Here is a 20863-nt window from a genome sequence, read left to right on the forward strand (position 1 = left end):
GATAGCAGAGCCCAGAGCCTAGTAAACAAAGAACTGTGGAACAATGACCATTCTAGAAGAGAACCAATCAGCTGGTCACTGGTGGATTGGTATAGAATCCTATCCTCCTTCAGGACGAAGGAACTTGGGAGATCATGCTCTCTGTTCTCAGCCTCCAGCTAAATCCATCTCATATCTGTTTCTATTCAAACCAGTGGAAGTCAATCTTTAGAGGCTCTTTTGTAGCCCCCCTGACTTTTTATTCTGCTCCCATCACAGTACTCTCTCTGAGGCAAATTTTTTTTTCTATTTTCAGAATAATTGAGGAATTGTACTCCTCCATTCTCTCTTTGTTCTTATTTCACATGGAAAGAAACCGATCCTTAGAGCACCGCCTCTTGTCTCCAGCTAGTTTGGGTTCAGAAGAATTGGACAGTGTTATGAGTACATAATCCATTGTCCCTCTTGGCCAAATTCGAGTCTAAGGACAGGTGAATTTGAAGTTGTAGTTCTGAACCCCAGTGTCCTCCAACTCTACCCCTCCCCCTTGGGCTTTCTGATACATATTTTACAGGAGAGCAATTGAACATCCAGAAGAAAGCAGAGGCAGATTTTTCATTCTGGTCAGTATTACTATCCACCCATTTATTTATGACAAAATGAGGGTTTTTGCTCCTTTCCACTCTTTTCCTGGAGTAGGGCCATGAGCCCCTCCTTCTGGGGCACTCGGTCCAGAAAAAGTGAAGGTAGCAGAAGGATTTCTCTGATGAGATGAGAAAAACAGACAGACTAGAATAAGACATGTTATTATACTGTAAAAGGTAATCAATAATAGCAGAGAAAAGTTTGTCTTTTACTATCATTCTTTTTTAGATTCATGCTTTATATTTTTCTTCCAGTTTTATTGAGATTGAATTCATATACAACACTGTATAAGTTTCAGGTGTGCAGCATAGTGATTTGACTTACATACAACGTGAAATGATTACCACAATAAGTTCAGGGAACATCCCTTATCTCATATAGATACAAAATTTTAAAAAAAGAAATTTTTTTCTGTGGTGAGAACTCTTAGGGTTTAACAACTTTCATATGTAACATACAACAGTGTTAATTACATTAATCAAGTAGTACATTGCATCCCTAGTACTTATTTATCTTATAACTAGAAGTTTATACTTTTTGATCACCTTCATCTAATTCCGCCTCCACCTCCATGCCCCCCAGATTCATACTTTAGAAAAATCATTCATTCTGGCTGCAAGACAGAAAATAGAAGAAGGCAGGACTAGATGGAAAATGTGCTGTATATTTTCTGTTTGCCTCTCCAGATATTCTCTCCACCGTGCTCCACCTGTTCTGTGTCCCAGAAGTTTGACCTATGTGGGCTCCCAATGGACCCCAAAGTTTTGCCTTTTAGGTGTCTCACTCTGAAGTGGAGTTAAGAAGGGCCATTTATTTCCTTATTCTCTATATGTTGAACCTAAAGGATTTCTTAGAGCCACCTCTATTCCCTTAAGAGAAGAACAACCAAATAAAAGAAGGAATTCTTTGCTTGGAATCTTGGGCCAGAGCCTGAGGGCAGGGAAGAGAGGAAGCAAGACCAAGGGGATGGGAGGGAGGTGCAGAGAGCGAAAGAGAGAGAGTGAAACCAGCTGTGGATTTTAGGTGGATTTATAGGTATCTAGAGGGGGAAGTTTAAAGAAATTAAAGAATTATTTTTCTCCACCAACGTGCTTGTTGGTTAAACAGATTTTTTTCTTTTCTGGCAATGCACTACTCTTTGAACCTTGCTAAACACTAAAGACATAACTAAGGGTATAACATTCATTCATTCCGCAGCATCTAGAATGTGCCAAATACTGTACCTAAAGCTGGTCCCACCAAAGCTGGCCCAGCATCCACACCTTGCCTGCCTTGTTCACTGCTGAATTCTCAGCACCTATATTATCCTACCACATAGTAGGTACTCTCTAGATACTTGTTGAATATATGAATGTTAAGTGCACTATACTTTCTCCAATGACATCTCAACTCCATGGAGGTGGGATGAAGTCTGCTTAGATTATTTTTATTCCTCACTGGTAATTATAAGATCGAGATGTATCCTTATAAAATACAAATCTATACCTAACACTCCCTTGGTCCAAATATTAAACTTTTCAATGGTCCCCCAACAGCCTGAATTTATTTCTCTGTAATATGGAGATAATAATATACTCAGCTCACAGGGTTACTTTAGGTTTAAATGAGATAGATGGATTACTGCTGGGCATGTGCCTAGCACGTGCTAGTTGCTCAATAAATTCTAGTTCCTTTTCTTCTCCAATTTTCTAGCCTCATGTCCAACCCAGTGTTCTAGCCACATCAAATTGCTCATTAGTTCCACACAGATCCTGAACTTTCATACGTTTGTGCTTCTGCTCTTGTTTTCCCTCTGCCTGGAATGCCTTTCCTGTGTCTACCTAGTGAACTCTTCCTCATCGTCCAAAACGGAGCTCACATGTCTCCTCCTCTGGGAAACTTTTCCTACTGCCCCCTCCCCACCAACTTTGCTCTCTGCTTCCATAGCACCTTGTACGTGTCTCAGCTTTAGAGCTTGTAATTCTGTTATAATTGTCTCTTTTTTTTCTGTGATAATTATTTATGTATAGTTTTGCCTCTCTGTTAGGCTGTGACCTTGAGGGGGGCAGGAACCAAGTCTTATTTGTATATGTAGAGCATTTAGAAAGAATCTGGAGGAGGCTGGAAAGATGACAGGTAGAAGGATGAGCTTTGCAAAAAGAACTACTTCTTCCCCTGAAACAAAAGGGAAGGAACTGAAGATGAGTGACAGACAGTAAGAATGTAGCAAGAACCTTTAAAGCAAAAGAGAAGGGGGCCAAATCACAAGGGGAAATCTGGCTTGAGGGAGGAAGAGTACAGGAAGAAGAGGCCACCAGCAGAGATGAGCAGGGCAAAGGAGGGGTGGGGCTGGTGAGGTCTGAGGGACTGAGCCTTCTCCTTCCTAGATGTTTGAGGCCTCAGGAGGGACTCAGTGACTGGGCTGGCAAAAAGGGGTTTGGGGGCCCACAGGGAGGAACAGCCTGTCTCCACCTGGAATGAAGCCAAGTAGCTTTGCTTCACATTTGAGTCTTTCAGTCCAGCAGGAAGTAGCTGGAGCCTCCAGCTGGAGGGAAGAGGGTAGGTCTGCAGTGATGTGGATGAGGAGAGCTAAAGTGATGGCGGTGGTATGGACCATGGAGTGCTAGTTAGGGACACACTATGAGGAGGATGGCAGGGAATTTTGGCAGTGATGCAATCGTCAGAAAGTATGGCAGGAGTGGCAGAGAAAAGACAGCTGGAGAGGAAGCACTGTAGGTGTGGCTGCACCACGACCTGTTCCAGTGGGCATCCTCAGTGACTGCGTTCGAGCAAGCCTGTAAGTCCTTCTTCCCTGGGTGGGCTGTGGTACAGGTGGGGGCTTCGGGAAAAAGCAACACATGCAACTTGGGCTTCTTCTACTCTAGGCTGTCTGACTAAGCTTCTCAGATGGTTTCATATTGGGTCTTCGTTGCTGCGCGCAGTCTTTCTCTAGTTGTGGCGAGCAGGGGCTACTCTTCGTTGTGGTGCACAGGCTTCTCATTGCAGTGGCTTCTCTTGTTGCGGAGCATGGGCTCTAGGCGCACGGGCTTCAGTAGTTGCAGCACGTGGGCTCAGGAGTTGAGGCACGCGGGCGCTAGAGCCTGCGGGCTTCAGTAGTTGTGGCACATGGGCTCCATAGTTGTGGCTCGCGGGCTCTAGAGCACAGGCTCAGTAGTTGTGGCGCTCGGGCTTAGCTGCTCCGCGGCATGTGGGATCTTCCCGGATCAGGGATCAAACCCATGTCCCCTGCACTGGCAGGTGGATTCTCAACCACTGCACCACCAGGGAAGTCCTTTCAGGTGACATTTTAAAAACAACAAACCAGCGTCTCAGTCAGAGTACTTTGCTGCAAACAACAGAAATTGTGAGTAATTTAAGGAAAAAAAAAGACATTTACTCAAAGGATATAGAGAGTTGACAGGAAGGCTGGCAAGCTGGATTGTGGAAAATGGGTTGTAACCTAGGAAGGCCAGGCAGCAGGCACTATGGCCAAGTTCATGCCTCAGGAACAATCTGGCATGGCCACCATCACCACGGTAGGGACACTCCTCCCTCTACCCCAACCCCCAAGGGACCCACTATGGTTGGACACCTACTGTCTCCGTTCCTGTGAATAATTCTAAACTTGTCAATATGCCTTTGTGTCATCCCCTGAAGATTCAAAGTTCAGAGAGGAGTGGCCACGTGGCCGAGCCTAGGTCATATTTCATGTTCTGGCTGCCCCGGGGCAGGGAGAAGGCTCTCTCCCTGGTTCAGCTTCCCTAGTCTCAGCAAAACTGCACAGAATGGGTCATTCCCCCAAACAGGAGGAAGTTTTGGATGCTGATGGTAACTAAATAAAGCAAAATGTCTACCATGCCCTCATCTTTCAGACTGTTTTTCCTTCCCAGTTACTCTCTTTTGTTAGTTGTGATTTGAGATCATAATCTCAGGCTTCCCAGGCTTGACACTTTAAAACCATCCTCATCGCCCTCATTTTCCCACATAGTGAATAACTCTCCAAAATTTCTTAGATTTGCCTTGCCTTCTGTCACAGATACTGCTTTAGTAAGATTACTTTGGCAACAGCATAGAGGAGAGAAGAGACTGGAAATTGGGAGTCAAACTTCTAGAATGTTAGAGCTAGGAAGGACCTTTGAATTTATTTATTGTAGTGGTCTTATCTAGGAGTATTCATTAGAATTACTATGGCATTATAAAAATTTACATGCTGGCATCCCATCCTCAGTTTTTGGGTTCAGTAGATCTGAAAAGGGACGTTGGCATATGTGTATATATGTGTGTGTTCGTGTGTGCACATGTGTGTGTCTTTCTGAAGTGTATCCCAGGTTGAGAACTGCTGAATTCCAGTACACTTGTTTTAAAGATGAGGTGACTAAGGTCCAGAGAGAATTTATCTGTTTGAAATTATCCAAATTGATGAAATGGAGAAAGTGGTCATGACCAATCCTAGATTTCCTGGCTTTTGGTCTAGTATTACTCAGAACTCTTGCTTTTTCCCTCTGCAAAAAGAAATTTCCTGTCTTTATTTGTATTCAAGAAAGCATGCTACACTGCTATGGTTCAGCTTCTCCAATAGAAAGTAGACTTCAGATTGAGAGCCCCAAACTGTCAAGAGTGAACAGCCCATACCAAGGGCCGCGTTTCTAAGAGTAATTGGCTTGATCTCTGGACCACAGGCCTTCCTTGTCAGAATCTGGGCAAAGCATCCTCAAGAACCTCAAGTGGGAAGTGAAATGAAGAGGACCTTTGGAAGGACAGCCTCGATGAAGCCATACTTCTGAGTTTGTCAGGATTCTGACTGTCTGGGCCTCTGTGCACACAAGCCCTTGTTTCAATTACTCATTGACCCTTCTTCAATTCTTCACTGTCCTTTAGCCATCTCGTTCTCATTTTGGGAATCCACTTCTTTCTTTGCTCTGCTGACTTCCACCAATCACTCTGCCTTGGACTGGTTTACTATCAGCTCAGGCACTGTTTCCAGGCAATCTCATGGAAACCCAGGGCCTCTGATGCCTTCCATTATATTATGTTACTTTTTTTTTGCTCTCCATACAAAACTTGTGCTTTCTTATAAAGATTCCCAAGAGGAAATGCCATTTGCTGAATGCCTTCCTGCTCCAAATCTACTTTAGTGCAAAAAAAGCCAAGGGTGGGAGAATTGCTGTAGCAGAACCTTCTCTCTGTCAGAGGGAAGCCGTTGTTTCTCTTGTACCCTCTGCATCCAGAAAGGGGACTGGCACCAAAGTCTGAGCACCTCACTCAGTGACTAAGTCAAGCAGGAATGGTGTGGTCAGAGCTGTCCTTTAGGAAGTAACTCTAAGAACTATGGAGGATGGATTGGAGGAAGAGAGTCTGTGGGCAGGGAGGCAATTTGTAGAAGCTTCTGCAATAATCTAGGTGAGAGATGATGAGACCTGAATTGGGCAGTGGGAATGGGATGAAGAAGAGAGGATAGGTAGGAAAATGGTCATTTTGGTGGGAGAATTGACAGAACTAAGAAACTGACAGATGTGGGAGATGAGGGAGAAGTAAAGATTACCAGGTTTGGAGCTTGAGGAACTGGGATAATAGTACCTTTACTGGTATGAGGGAAATAAGAAGAGCTGTTTCGAAAGGAGGGTGGAAGACAGTGACTTTAGTTTGGTACATGAGGGATGCAGACATCCAAGATGATGCTTCCATCAGGCAGTTGACTATGCAGGGCTGGACTCAGGATGTCTGGACTGCAGATATCAATTCGAGAGTTTCAGCTGGAAGAACATGTGAGGTGGGGTATGGGCTGGGGGGGCAATACACGGAAAGGAGTAGAGGACTGAGGCCTGAGCCTAGAGGAATACCCACATTTAAGCCCGAAACAAGGGGGAGGGCTCAAGAAAGGAGTCTGAGAACGAGCTGAGAGGGGGGAAAAAAACCAAGGAAAGTGTGGCTTTGCCAGCCAAGGGAGGGAAGTTTCAGGAAGGAATCTGGAGAGAGAGTATACTGAGATGTGGACTGACAAGAAGCTGCTATTTTTGGCAGTTAGTTGCTGGTCAGGGTAGGACTGGTCTCAGTCACAACAAGCTATGAAGCAGAGGCAGGGTTCTGAGTAATTCACATACTCCCCAATCACATTAGCCTCAGTTATCAGGGTATTGCAGGATAAATAAGTGTAATTACTTCACAAAGTTTAATATCTTTCAGTTTCCAAATAAATCCCCTCAGTCCTCAACTTAATTTGGCTCAATAAGAGGAAATCGCAAAGACTAGAAGGCAAGGCCGAAGACCAGACATATAAAGGATAACTAATAAATATTAATGAGGTTTCACCTCATGCCAACCAGGTCTCGAGAGACCCTCTTCTGGAGTCCCGCCCCTCATGAATATGTATATAGCGGTGCCCGCCGCTCACTGCCCCGCCCTCTACTCTTCTCCCTCGCAACGGACTCTCCCTACAAACGGGAAACAAGATGGCGGCGGCAGGTCCGAGTACTCGGGCCTCTTCCGCGGCGGCAGCGGCAGCTCTGAATCGGCGGGGTCGGCGGGGCCGCTGTGACGAGATGGCGGCAGCCAAGACTGGGACCCCGGGCCCGGCCTCTGGCCCCGCGCTGCTGGTATTGCCGCCGCCGTTGCTGCAGCCGCCGCCACCGCCGCGGTCGGAGGAGTCGGACTGCGCTGGGTGCCTGGAGACCCTGGGGGAAGCGGCGGCCCTGCCGTGCGGCCACTCGCTGTGCCGAGGCTGCGCCCAACGCGCCGCCGACGCGGCGGGCCCGGGTTGCCCGCGCTGCCGCGTCCGCGGTCCGGGCTGGGCCCGCCGTCGGGCCCGCGACAACTGGCAGCCCGACGCGGAGGTGCTGGGCGAGCGCGCCCGTCGCGGCCCACCCGAGCGCTGCCGCCCGCGTCGTGACGGGGGCGCGGCCGCCGCGGGGCCCAGGCCCGAGCAGGAGACGCGCGCCGCGCCCGCGGAGCCAGGTGGAGCTTCCTCTCCTCCCCTTGGGGTCCGGAGCGAGGCCGTCGCGCCCCGGCCTGGCCTGGTTAGGGGGTGGAGGGTCCCAGGCCCTGGCCCTGCTCGAGCGGGTGTCGAGAGTTCTCGTAGGGTTGGAACCGGGCTCTGCCCAGGTGCAGATGTGTTTCTGAATTTTGAACTTCGGGATGAAGTACGGGCACGATGGATTTGGCGTCAGAAGTTTGGAGGGAGCCATAGCATTTCTTGGAACAAGTTAGGGCCAGGTTGGAATTGGTGAGTGGAGGAGGGTACTGAACTTTGTAGGGGCAGTGGAGGATCCGAGAAGTGCTTGATTTAGTGTTGGGTGAAGAGCTTGGGGTTGAATTGCTTGTAAAGATGTGATCCCTTGGCCTGAATGGGTCAGTGAGAGGTGTGGCATATACGGAGTTTGAGGGGCAGATTAGATTGATTTTGAGGATGCGAAGGGAGCTTTTCAGACTGGAGCGTCTGAGCTCATATGTGCAGTTTTCACAAAATCTTGAAAAACGCAAGAGCCTGGCACGTAGAGAAGACGTAATAAATGACGGCTATTTATATCTATAATAACTAATAATAAGCCCCAGCAGTGCTCTACAAAAAAAGATGGATGGGGTTTAAAAGTTTTGGAAGCGGAGATTGGTTGGCGGAGGCTGCGTCTGTCTCGATGGCAGTGTAGGTTTTCCTGGCAATTAGGAGTCCGTTGAAGGACTGTTGTCTTCAACTTCTTTGCCTTCCCCCCGTCCCCGTCCCCACCCCCCAGCAGCCTGCCACTCTTTGGTGCTGAGCTTGACATAGAAAGTGCCCTGTTGAAAACACAAAACAAAACTGTGTTATAACTTGGGACTCTTTGAGACACACCCAGTCAACACAACAGCTAGAGTTCTTTGATAAAAGCTTACCTAGGAAGAGATTTTTCAAGAAACATAATTAGGAAAGAACAGATATTTGCACCTTTTGTGTTGGGAATTCTGCCATGTGCTATTTTCAGTAGGGAAAAGGAGACATTGCTTGTGTATGAAAGTGCAATCACTAGAAACTACAGGTTCCAGAATGCAGTCTGTTTTGATTCAAGCAGTCAGACACCTGCCACTGTCCTAGGGTACCTTATTTTTATTTCTGTTTTACTTTCTGTGTTCCTTATTATTCCTTTTAAGCTTCATAGCATCCTTATGAGATAGGTACTTTTATTTCCATTTTATAGATGGAACTGAGGCCAAGAGAGGTTAAGTAAGTTGCCCAAGGATGAAAACCCAGTTCCACCTGATTCCTGCTCAGAAAAGGGATGAAGACCTCCCCAAACATCATCTATGCTATTTAATTTGCTTCAAATTCTGAGATTATGGTAAAAAAAATTAAGACAGTATTTCTCTGGTCTCCATACTAGTACTATTGATATGGTCCCGTAGGATAGAAATTTCTATTTCCGAAGCCTGTACTCCCTTGTGGAATATCAGGTCTGAGATTTGAACCATGAGAGGGTGTATGAATTGATGATTTGTGCAAACTTTTTCCTTGAAGAAATTTGTGTATCAGTGATTAAGAAAAACAATATAAAGTGAGATTTCAAATTAGGCTCTGTTGAGTCACTGAATATCCACCAATTACTTTATATGTTTGTATGAGGACCATCATGAAAAATATTTTTCCTTAAATGTTCTTATTGTTGGATCATTGAGTGTATATAATTACATGCTTGTTAAGTCAAAACATTATAGAAGAGTATTGCTGAACAGGGTTTGGGAATAATCTTCTAGCTTTAGCAAGTTGTCTAGACCTCTTGAGTTTATATGCAATATTTTTTAATTTAAAAGTTTAATAGGCAATTCACATAATTCAAACAAAAATATAAGAAAGTATACAATGAAAAGGTTCCTCCTACTCCTTTCTTCATTTCCCATTTTCACCAAAGATTGATGTTGATTCTTCCACAGTTTCGTTATGCTTATACATGGAAATTCAAATATATTTATTTTATTTTTTGATCTTTTTACATAAAGGGTTATATATTATATGCACTAGTGCTTTTTTTCATATAACAATACATGATGGATATCTTTTCATATCAGTACATAGAAGGTTTCTTCATTGTACTTATAGTTACAAGGAATTTCATTGAATGGATGTAACATAATTTACTTAATCATCTATTGGTGCATATTTAGGTTGTTTCCAGTCTTTTACCATTATGAATTATTGTTTATAAAATTGTTTTACAATGTATATGTACATTTTTATGAATAGTTCACCTGTAGCTTTCACTAGATTCTCCAAGGGTTGCAAAAAAAAAGGTTAAGAACTTTTGTTTTAACCCAGTTCCCTCGTTCTACAGAAGAGAGAACTGAGGCCCAGAACAGAGAAGAGAGTGACCAGGTCGTTGTGGGTTAGTAGCAGATAACAAGGGCTGAAAGGCTAACCCTTAAATAAGGGCTAAAACATAACCTAATTCACAGTTAAATGTTCATGATGGTTTGTAATAGACAGAGTAAAAATACCAGTTTCGTAATAATTACATCACACTTTTATGAGTGGGAAACAGCAACAAAATTAGCAATTTTAGGTAAATACAGAAGTATATTGCTTAGCAGTATTCTTTTGGCATAATTAGGTCAATTGATAAAAGAAAGGGCAGACCTGCTTTATAAAACAGGAAATAAAATTTTGTAGTAAATTCACTGGTATTTAAGTGAAATTCTTACTTTTTTTTTTTTTTTTTAAATGAAGTCCCATGGCTCTTTTGGAATTGAATCAAATTGAATTTTGGAATTTTTTCTGAAAAAAGTGGAAGAGTTTGTGTGTGTTGAAAATTTTGGTTGTGCTGGTGATATTTTTGTTTTTTGTCAGCTTCTTGGCAAGATTTAAAGTTCAGAACCTTAATAACTTCTGTATTAAGTGTTTTATTTTATTCTTACATACACTGTCAGTTTGCTTCTGGATACAGTATCAGTTAATTTGTGCAGCAGTGTGTGTTGAAGGCTAAGTCGGTGATCATTTCAAGATGAACCTAGACTTCAACTGTATGTTCTTTGAGGATCTGCAGCTCATTGTGTGTATTGACATATTAAGTATTTGGACCATATTGAGCAATATTCAGCAAGTATGTAATGAGTGCCTACTCTGTGCCAGACACTGTTCTAGATCCTTGGGTGACATCAGTGAATGAAATAGTCAAAGATCCCTCCCTCTTAGAGCTTATATTCTACATTTAGAAACAGTCCTGGTCCATTGATTTTTAAAAAAGAAGATTTACCATACAGAGATACATAGGTAGATTTACAAATATAAGAACACTTAAGCCTCATTGATAATACTCTTTTTAAATTAATTAATTAATTAACTTATTTTTGGCTGAGTTGGGTCTTCGTTGCTGCGCGCGGGTTTTCTCTAGTTGCAGCGAGCGGGGGCTACTCTTCATTGCGGTGCGTGGGCTTCTCATTTCGGTGGCTTCTCTTGTTGTTGAGCACAGGCTCTAGGCGCGCTGGCTTCAGTAGTTATGGCGCAGGGGCTTAGGTGCTCCACATGTGGGATCTTCCCGGACCAGGGCTTGAACCCGTGTCCCCCTACACTGGCAGGCGGATTCTTAACCACTGTGCCACCAGGGAAGTCCCAAGCCTCATTGATAATAATTAACTTTAAGAATTCATTTAGTCTTTTGATTTGAAATCAAGGATGATCATTCTAAATTATGCTGCCTTTGAACTTGAAACCAAGACCTTTTTAGGACAGTTCTTTTTCCTTTTACCATGGGTAATAATTCAAGAGAAAAGCTAGACAAAGGCTGATGAATCTTTCAAATTGGCAGTTTAATTTTTTTTCTATTTGTAATGTTAAAAGTGCATTTCAAAAATTGAATAATTCAAAAAAATTGAATAGTGCCCCATTTATTCCTTCCCTTTATCCCACCCCAACCTCCCTGTTCACTTAGGGTTGGCATTTATCCATTAAAAAAAATTTCTTCTTTCTGTGAAAAACAAGTAGTTCTGGTTTATTACTCAGCTGGCAGACAATGTTTGCTATGTGTGCAAACCTAAATTGCATGTAAGACTAATGAATAATGAAATCATGTGATTGTAGTGTAAAAGGACAGGAATTTCCCTTGTCTGAAGGGATTTGTCTTAAAATGTGTAAAATGACTCAACTTTTTATCCTAGTAACACATATTCCAGAATTTGAGTGTCCTTATGTGTTTTACTAATGTGGAAATATTTGCCTTGTGTTTTTTAAAACTCAGGATGAGATTACCTCATAAACTAAGCCTTAATTACCGTTGACAGAATAGCTCCATTCTGTAGAATTCGGGATTGAGCAGCAGGAATTTAGGTGATATTTGTTTTTCATTCATGTTTCTACTCCCTGTCTAACTTCCATTTAATCTTAGAAGACTTGACTGCCTTGAATTCATTTGAATCTGAGTTTGCTTTAGTGTAGGATGTAGGATATGTTTGTCAGATTTCATTCCACTAATTCAGTGAGCATTTAGGGTACACACTTGTGTAAGAGAATACAATAAAAAAGATGAGTAAGACGTGGTTCCTGTCCTTTAAGATTCCACAGTCTTGTTGGGGAAACACACCTTATCAAATAATAATACAAAGTGGTAAGTGAGGTAAATGCATAATGCCAAGAAGAATAGAACAGTGGGATAACTGACAGTCTTTTGAGGAAACTTGAGGAAGGCATTTGCGCTGTGTGTTGGAAAAAGAATAGGAGTTCACCAGGTGAGGGAAGAGGAGATGGCCATTCTCGGCAAAAGAACCTGCACGCACAAAGGCATGAAGGCATTTGGCATATTCAGAGACTGCCAGGAAGTTAAATATAGATGGAATGTGGGGCTGGAGTGGGGAAGGAGGAGAGAAGAGACTACAGAAGTTTGATCATGAAGGTCATGGTATGTCATGCTGAAGGAATTTGGGACTTTATCCTATAGACAGTGTGGAGCCCTTAAAAATATTTAAGTAATGGAATGACACTGTCATAATGTGCTTTAGAAAGACAGTATTGGTTGGAGTGTGGAGGAAAGATGGGAATAGAAACTGGAGGAAGGGAGTCTAGTTAGGGGACTGTTTTAGTAGTTCAGACAAGAGGTGAAGACAGGCTGGACTAATGCAGTGACTATGGGGATGTTTCCTTTAGTTATTCATTAATTTAGTAACCATCTGAGTTGAGGGCCTTCTGTGTGCTAGGCACTGGGGGTGCAAATAGAAATAAAGCATAATTCTGTCTCTTAAGGTCAGTGTAGTTGAGAAGATTGCTATATAAACGTGTAACTGGAATGTGGGGTAATAAATGCAATAACTGTAACGCAAGATATAATTGTAGAACGCAATATGGTATATATTAATCAAGCAAGTTAATGGAGCAGGATCTGGAGACAGACTATCTGTGTTCAAATTCCAGGTCTGCCATTTATAGCTGTTTGTCTTTGGGCACATTGCTTAACTTCTCTGTACCTTAGTTTCCTCATTTTGAAAATGGGGATAGTAGTGGTAGCAAAATCATAAGGTTGTTGTTAAGACTGAATGAGTTATTAGCGTATAAAGAGCTCAACGAATGTTAGCTCTTTTCACAAAAAAAGAGAAGCCAGCTTGGATGGGTCAGGAGTGGCTTCCTGGAAAGGCAGACACTTGACCATGAGTATTCAGTAGGCAGATGAAGGCAGGATGAAACTGAGGGAAATAAGTACTTTTAAAAGCATAAGAGTATGAAACAAAAGGAGAGTTCTAGGGATTGCAAATACGGGTAGTTGGAGCATAGAGTACATGTGGGAGAGTGGAAGGAGGCAGAATTGCAGAAATAAGCAGTTACTGGATAATAGTGGACTTTGAATGCCATGCTAAGAAGGGGGGATCCACGGAAGAGTTTGAAAGAGGGGTACATCTTTGCATTCTAGAGAGATCACTCCTATAGGGGTAATATGCATCTTTCAGTCAGATGCATGTTAAAAATTGAAGGATAATCACTAAAAGAAAAGAAATGCAATGTATAACTTGATCTACTATGTGTATATAGAACCATACACTTCCCAAATTAGAGAATATACATTCTTTTTAATTAAATGTGAAATATTTATGTAACTTTATGTAATTTATGTAATTAGGCACAAAGAAATTTTCAACAAATACCAAAGCTTGATATATAAACCATGTTTTCTGACCCCAATACAATAAAATTAGAAATTAATAACAAATATAACTGATTCCCCTCACCTCCTATCCATGTTTGGAAATTTAAAAAGTAAAAGCAAAAATAAACTAAAAATAAATGGATGAAGAACAAAATCATGGAAACTGGAAAATATTTAGAATTAAATAACAATGGAAACACTATATGTCAAAATCTGTGAAATACAGCAAAGCAGTACTAAGAGGAAAAATTTTTTTCATCTTTATTGGAGTATAATTGCTTTACAATGTTGTGTTAGTTTCTGCTGTACAACGAAGTGAATCAGCTATATGTATACATATATCCCCATATCCCCTCCCTCTTGTGTCTCCCTCCCAACCTCCCTATCCCACCCCTCTAGGTGGTCACTAAACACTGAGCAGATCTCCCTTTGCTATGAGGCTGCTTCCCACTAGCTATCTATTTTACATTTGGTAGTGTATATATGTCAGTGCTACTCTCTCACTTCGTCCAGCTTCCCCTTCCCCTCCTGTGTCCTCAAGTCCGTTCTCTACGTCTGTGTCATTATTCCTGCCCTGCCACTAGGTTCATCAGTACCATTTTTTTAGATTCCATATGTATGTGTTAGCATACGGTATTTGTTTTTCTCTTTCTGACTTACTTCACTCTGTATGATAGCCTCTAGGTCCATCCACCTCATTACAAATAACTCAATTTTGTTCCTTTTTATGGCTGAGTAATATTCCATTGTATATATGTGCCACATCTTCTTTATCCATTCGTCTGTCAATGGACATTTAGGTTGCTTCCATGTCCTGGCTATTGTAAATAGTGCTGCGATGAACATTGTGGTACATGATACTTTTTGAATTATGGTTTTCTCAGGGTATATGCCCAGTAGTGGGATTGCTGGGTCGTATGGTAGTTCTATTTTTAGTTTTTTAAGGAACCTCCATACTGTTCTCCATAGTGGCTGTATCAATTTACATTCCCACGAACAGTGCAGGAGGGTTCCCTTTTCTCCATACCCTCTCCAGCATTTACTGTTTCTAGATTTTTTGATGATGGCCATTCTGATTGGTGTGAGGTGATACCTCATTGTGGTTTTGATTTGCATTTCTCTAATGATTAGTGATGTTGAGCATCTTTTCATGTGTTTGTTGGCAATCTGTATGTCTTCTTTGGAGAAATGTCTATTTAGGTCTTCTGCCCATTTTTGGATTGGGTTGTTTGTTTTTGTGTTATTGAGCTGAATGAGCTGCTTGTAAATTTTGGAGATTAATCCTTTGTCAGTTGCTTCATTTGCAAATATTTTCTCCCATTCTGAGGGTTGTCTTTTTGTCTTGTTTATGGTTTCATTTGCTGTGCAAAAGCTTTTAAGTTTCATGAGGTCCCATTTGTTTATTTTTGTTTTTATTTCCATTACTCTAGGAGGTGGATGAAAAAGGATCTTGCTGTGATTTATGTCATAGAGTGTTCTGCCTATGTTTTCCTCTAAGAGTTTGATAGTGTCTGGCCTTACATTTAGGTCTTTAATCCATTTTGAGTTTATTTTTGTGTATGATGTTAGGGTGTGTTCTAATTTCATTCTTTTACATGTAGCTGTCCAGTTTTCCCAGCACCACTTATTGAAGAGACTGTCTTTTCTCCATTGTATATTCTTGCCTCCTCTGTCAAAGATAAGGTGACCATATGTGAATGGCTTTATCTCTGGGCTTTCTATCCTGTTCCGTTGATCAATATTTCTGTTTTTGTGCCAGTACCATACTGTCTTGATTACTATAGCTTTGTAGTATAGTCTGAAGTCCGGGAGCCTGATTCCTTCAGCTCCATTTTTCTTTCTCAAGATTGCTTTGGCTATTTGGGGTCTTTTGGGTTTCCATACAAATTGTAAAATTTTTTGTTCTTATTCTGTGAAAAATGCCATTGGTAATTTAATGGGGATTGCATTGAATCTGTAGATTGCTTTGGGTAGTATAGTCATTTTCACACTGTTGATTCTTCCAATCCAAGAACATGATATATCTCTCCATCTGTTTGTATCATCTTTTATTTCTTTCATCAGTGTCTTATAGTTTTCTGCATACAGGTCTTTTGCCTCCTTAGGCAGGTTTATTTCTAGGTATTTTATTCTTTTTGTTGCAGTGATAAATGGGAGTGTTTCCTTAATTTCCTAAGAGGAAAATTTAAGTGCCTATATCATATTTCATTGAATCTTAAGATGTCATCATTTGTGAGATGGACTATTACTTTTCAAATACAGTGCTTTCCTATCACTTAGACTTTGAAACTTTATGCTTACTGAAAGAACTCTTACATGTTTACTTAGATATAGATTTAGCTTATCACTCATGCATATATTTATAAAAGGAAGTGAAGTAACAAATTAGTAGAATATTCCTGTGACTTCATATGCAGAGTTTGATTCTTCTAAATCACTTTCTGATGGAATCACAGAGGTTTGTGTTTTTCTACATAGTATTGCTCACTATGTTATTGAGAGCATTGGTGATAGAACATTTCTTAAAAGAGTGCTCCGCAGCTATCTCCAGCATTTTCTTTCAAATTGCTGGCACCCATCAAATTTTGATACTGATGTTTTCTTGAACTGGCCAGCAGGTATCAACAAAAGGTTTTCAGATGAGACTCATAGTTCTTTGTCAGATGGTCTGTAATAGGTTTATTGACTAACATTGAGAAGTTACAGTTGTCTAGTCATGCCACCAGGGATAACTGCCAAGTAACTACTACTTTTGCAAGCTTATTCTTTAATTGTTTATGTTCATACATATATAAGCAATGACAGTTGCACCATCACTGCTTGCCCGACTGACGGTGATTGTAAGACTGATTGTAAGAAACATCCCAATTTCAGCAATACTAATATGAAAAAATTTATGTCCTAGAATCTGTACGGTTTTTGAATAGAAGAAAGGCTGAAAATTATTAAGTGGCCAACTGAAGAAGCTAGGAAAGTAACAGCAGATTAAACCCAGAGGAAGTAGAAGTTAGGAAAGAATAAAGATAAGAATAGAAATTAATGGAGTAGAAAACAGTGAAGAGGATTAATAAAACCAAAATCTAACTCATTGAAGATATTAATATAGGCTCTATGTTATAGACAAATCTCAGGCAAAATTGGTCAATGAAAAAGAAACGTAAGAAAGCATGAACAATGTTAGGAATGAAACAGGGAATATGACTATAGCTATGCTAAGGATTTCTAAAAACCCATACATATTGAATATGGAAAACTTTATGCACGTGAATTTGGAAGATTGTGTAAAATAGTCGGTTTCCTAAAAAATGCAACCTATTGCAGCTGAGTCAAGAATAAGTAGAAAATATTAATAGAAATGTAACTGAAAAAGAAATTGAGTAGTAAAATCTACCTACTAAGTAATATGTGGATGCAGTGAGCAAAATCCAGAATGTGGGGAACTACAGGACAGATGGCCCATTTTTTTCCCCACAAATATGTGAAGAAGAAGGGGAGGAAAGCAATACATAGAAGGGAAGCCTGCAGATTAAAAGACAAAACCAATTTAAGCGTATGGACTAATTTGGATTCTGATTTGAAAAACTGTATAAAAATATTTGATAGGAATTTGAATACTGACTGGATATTTGTTGGTATTAAAGATTATTAAATTTTTAGTGTGAAATCTTTTTTCTGGTTACATATTTTAAAGAGTCCTTACTTTTAAGAGAGATGCTAAAATGTTCATAGGTAAGATGATATGGTGTCTGGGATTTCTTCAAAACAATTTATTCAAGGGGAGAGGGAACAAGTAAAGATTTGGGAAATAGATGAAATAAGATTGACAATGGGTTGACTGTTGAAGCTGGGTGATGGATATGTTGGGGTTCATTGTACTGGTGTCTCTAATAAATATGTGAGTCATTTTCATAGTAAAAAGCAGGAAAAAAAATTCTGTCCATTAAAGGAACACAAGGCACGGATGGTTTTACAGGTTACCCAAATATTGAAGGATGGATAATCCTTGTGCAGACCATTCCAGGGAATAAAAAATGTTTCTAGACTCATTTTGGGGGGCTTTTACAACATGATATCAAAATCCCACAAAGACAGTATAAGAAAGGAAAAATATAGGCCAATGAATGTAGATTTTAAAAGTCCCAAGTGAAATCTGCATTAGTCTAGTAGTGTATTTTTTTTTTTTTAATCACAATCAAGTAGTATTTATTTTGGGAATGAGAGTTCAGTTTAACATTAAGAATCTAATGTAATTCACCATATTAATAAAGAGTAAAACCATATGATCATCTCAGTAGATGCTCAAAAGAGCATTTGACAGAATTTACCATTCATTTATTATTTTAAAAGCTAGAACACTTGGAATAGAAGGGAATTTTTTTTTAATTTTAATTTTTTTTAGTGGAACTTGTCAATACGAATGATTAGTGGCCAAGAACACTGAAGCAAGGTTAAATAGTTTAAAAAGTAATTAAGGGTCCAGTAACATGTCCTCATATATTTGAATTTGGTAGATGACAGGTGGCATTACAAATCAATGGGACAAAAATATTTTCAGTTGTGGATAGTTAGCTAACCTTACAGAAAACAAGGAAAAATAGATCTTTACCTCACACCATACACAGAAAGTTAATACCAGATCGATTAAAGGTCAAACTATAAAACTTAGAAAATACTAGGAGTATCTGTGAAAATGAGATAGGAAGAATTCTTTAAACAAAAAATACAGAGTAAAGGAAAAGATTGATAATTTGGTCACATTAAAATCAAAACTTCTGTATGATAAAAGATAAAGTAGGGAGATGAACCACAGAATGTGAGAAAATACTTCCAATGTAATAATTAACAAAATATTAGTGTACAAAATATATGAAGAACTACAAATCACTATGACAGACACCTCATTAGAAAAATGGTGAGGGGATTTGAATAGACATTTCACAGAAGAGGGAAACTGAAAGGCCAATAAAACACCTGGAATGATTCTCAGTATCGTTAGTAGCTAGGGATGAGATCCAGAATACCAAGGGAAGATTGAGCTTATACATGAACAGGGATATTTCTCCCATTCTGGTGACTCTGTACTCATTGCTGTCTAGTTTTGGACAATGTTAATTGTTTGAAAGTTAAGTTTCTAGTGAATCAAAATATTCTTCCCTAGTTTCAATATTCAAATATTTAAAGACCATGATTTTTTCTATCTAAATTTTTAGGCTAAACTTCTCAAATTCATCTCTTTGGTCCTCTTTCTCCCTTTCCCAAATTTCTGGTCATGCTACACTACTTACAGTTCTTGTAATATAGTATGCTTTTTGAAACCTTTCTGACCTTTTGTCACCTATGATTATTCTGTCTGGAATAGTCTTCCCTCTTATCCTTCTGTCAGATTATACTCAGGTGAAACAAGTGCTCTGTGAATTTTTTTCTCAAATAGGAGTTGATTGCCTTCCTTTGTGCCACCACGTGAGTGTGTGTATTCGTCATGTCACTGGATTTCAGTTCCTTGTTTGTGTGTCTGTCTCTGGCATTACACTGACCTCTTTGAGGTCAGGGACTATGTCTTTGTGTATTCAGCACTTAATATGGTACCTAGAATGTTTTAGATACTCAGTAAATGTTTAATAAAGGAAAAAGAGTCCTAAAAAAATCCTTTAAAAAAGATTTTTGATTATATATCATGATTCCTTTACCCTTCTGTTCATCTTTAAATATGCCACTCAGAATTGACCCTCATGCTTTAAATAATGCCTGACCAGTGCAAAATGTAGTGAGGTTTACCGTCTCTCCATCTGGATGCTAAATTCTTATTAATGCTGCCAAAGATTGCATTGGCCTTGCTTATCCTGTAGGCAATAGAACTACAGATTCAGGATGAGGAACTCAGTTCTCAGAACAGAACTGAGCTAGTCTTCCTCATTACATGTGTGTACAATTAAATTTTTAAGCCTGAAGACAACTTATATCCAGTTTTGGTTTTTATTTTTCTAAATAGCAGTGGACCTATTTTCCCTTTACTTCTGTTTTGCCATTTCTCTTATGTTTTGTCTAGTGTTTGGTTCTGTAAAACTATTATGATAAAACCTCAAAAGATTGGACCCTGTTAATTTGGTGTTGACTTGGACTTTACTAAAGTTTACTTTTGGTTTCATTATAAAGAAAAGCTTTACAAATTGATCTTCCTTCAGACAGCAAATTCTTTAAAAGATCTTAGTACAAAATGGTGCTGATTTTAAAGCACTTTCTCATTGGTACATTCAACAAAAAAAATCTTAAGCCACTGTTTTATACTGAGACACATACCTAGAGATCATCCCCATGGGTTCAAGAAAATCTCCTAGTTTGGGGAATCAGAGGCAGAAACAAGTAATTATAACACAGGTAATAAATCCTGCTACAATTGAGGTAAGTGCAGAATGTTGTGAGGACCTGCAGAAGGCTAATGTAATTCTCCCTGGGTTAAGTGAGAAATGCTTTGCAAAGGAGAGGGCAATAAACAGGGCTTTGAACTAATTATCATATAGTGAAAAAGAGAAAAAACATTGTGGGAAGAGGAAGTGGCATATGTAAAGAGACAGGGTCTGGCATATCTAGGAATAGTGATACTGTGTGAAGGCTGGGGAGGGGAGAGTATTGAGGGAATATGAGAAAATATGGGGTGGTAGACTGAGTCTTGTTTATTAATCTTGGAGGCAGAGGGAAGCCAATGAAAGTTATTAAGCAGGAGGATGATAGGGTCAGGTCTCTGCTTTATAAAGAACTAGGGAAGCAGTGTTGAAGATAGAAAGGCAAAGAGTCTTAAGAGACCCGCCAGTTAGGCTACCATTTTAATGTGCACAGAATCTGTACCAAGAGGGTACTGGAGGATTAGATGAGGTAAACATCCCTGTTAAGGTAGGTATTACTCCCATTTTATGGATGAAGAAACAGGCTTAGCAAGGATAAATACTGGTAGATACAAAGCCAGTGGGTAGTAGATTTGAATGCAGGTTGGTATGGTTCGAAATCCTACACTCTTTCTAATTTTGGTACCATTCCACCTTGTGGACTATTGTGGATGATTCTTCACCTCAAAAAGAGCAGAAATTAAGTCCAAAGGCTTTTGTCCAGGGTGGTGGTGGATATAGAGATGGGGACACCCACATGGTCTTGGTCTGCCTAGGTCTGCACGGCCTTCATCT

At 40.3% G+C, this 20863-nt stretch overlaps 1 protein-coding gene across 2 annotated transcripts in view; it reads left to right on the forward strand.

Annotated features, from left to right (window-relative positions):
• Window positions 1–7029: 7029 nt before the first annotated feature.
• Window positions 7030–20863, forward strand: part of RNF169 (ring finger protein 169) — a 94026-nt gene continuing 80192 nt past the window's right edge. For both annotated transcript variants that reach the window (XR_009009274.1, XM_057553059.1), the window contains exon 1: window positions 7030–7554. Coding sequence is in view for 1 of the 2 variants with exons in the window: in XM_057553059.1 (XP_057409042.1) it covers window positions 7053–7554 (502 nt within the window). In the remaining variant the exon portion in view is untranslated. The remainder of the gene's footprint in view (window positions 7555–20863) is intronic.

This window comes from Balaenoptera acutorostrata, chromosome 9 (genome assembly GCF_949987535.1).
Source record: "Balaenoptera acutorostrata chromosome 9, mBalAcu1.1, whole genome shotgun sequence".
Lineage (NCBI taxonomy): Eukaryota > Metazoa > Chordata > Mammalia > Artiodactyla > Balaenopteridae > Balaenoptera > Balaenoptera acutorostrata.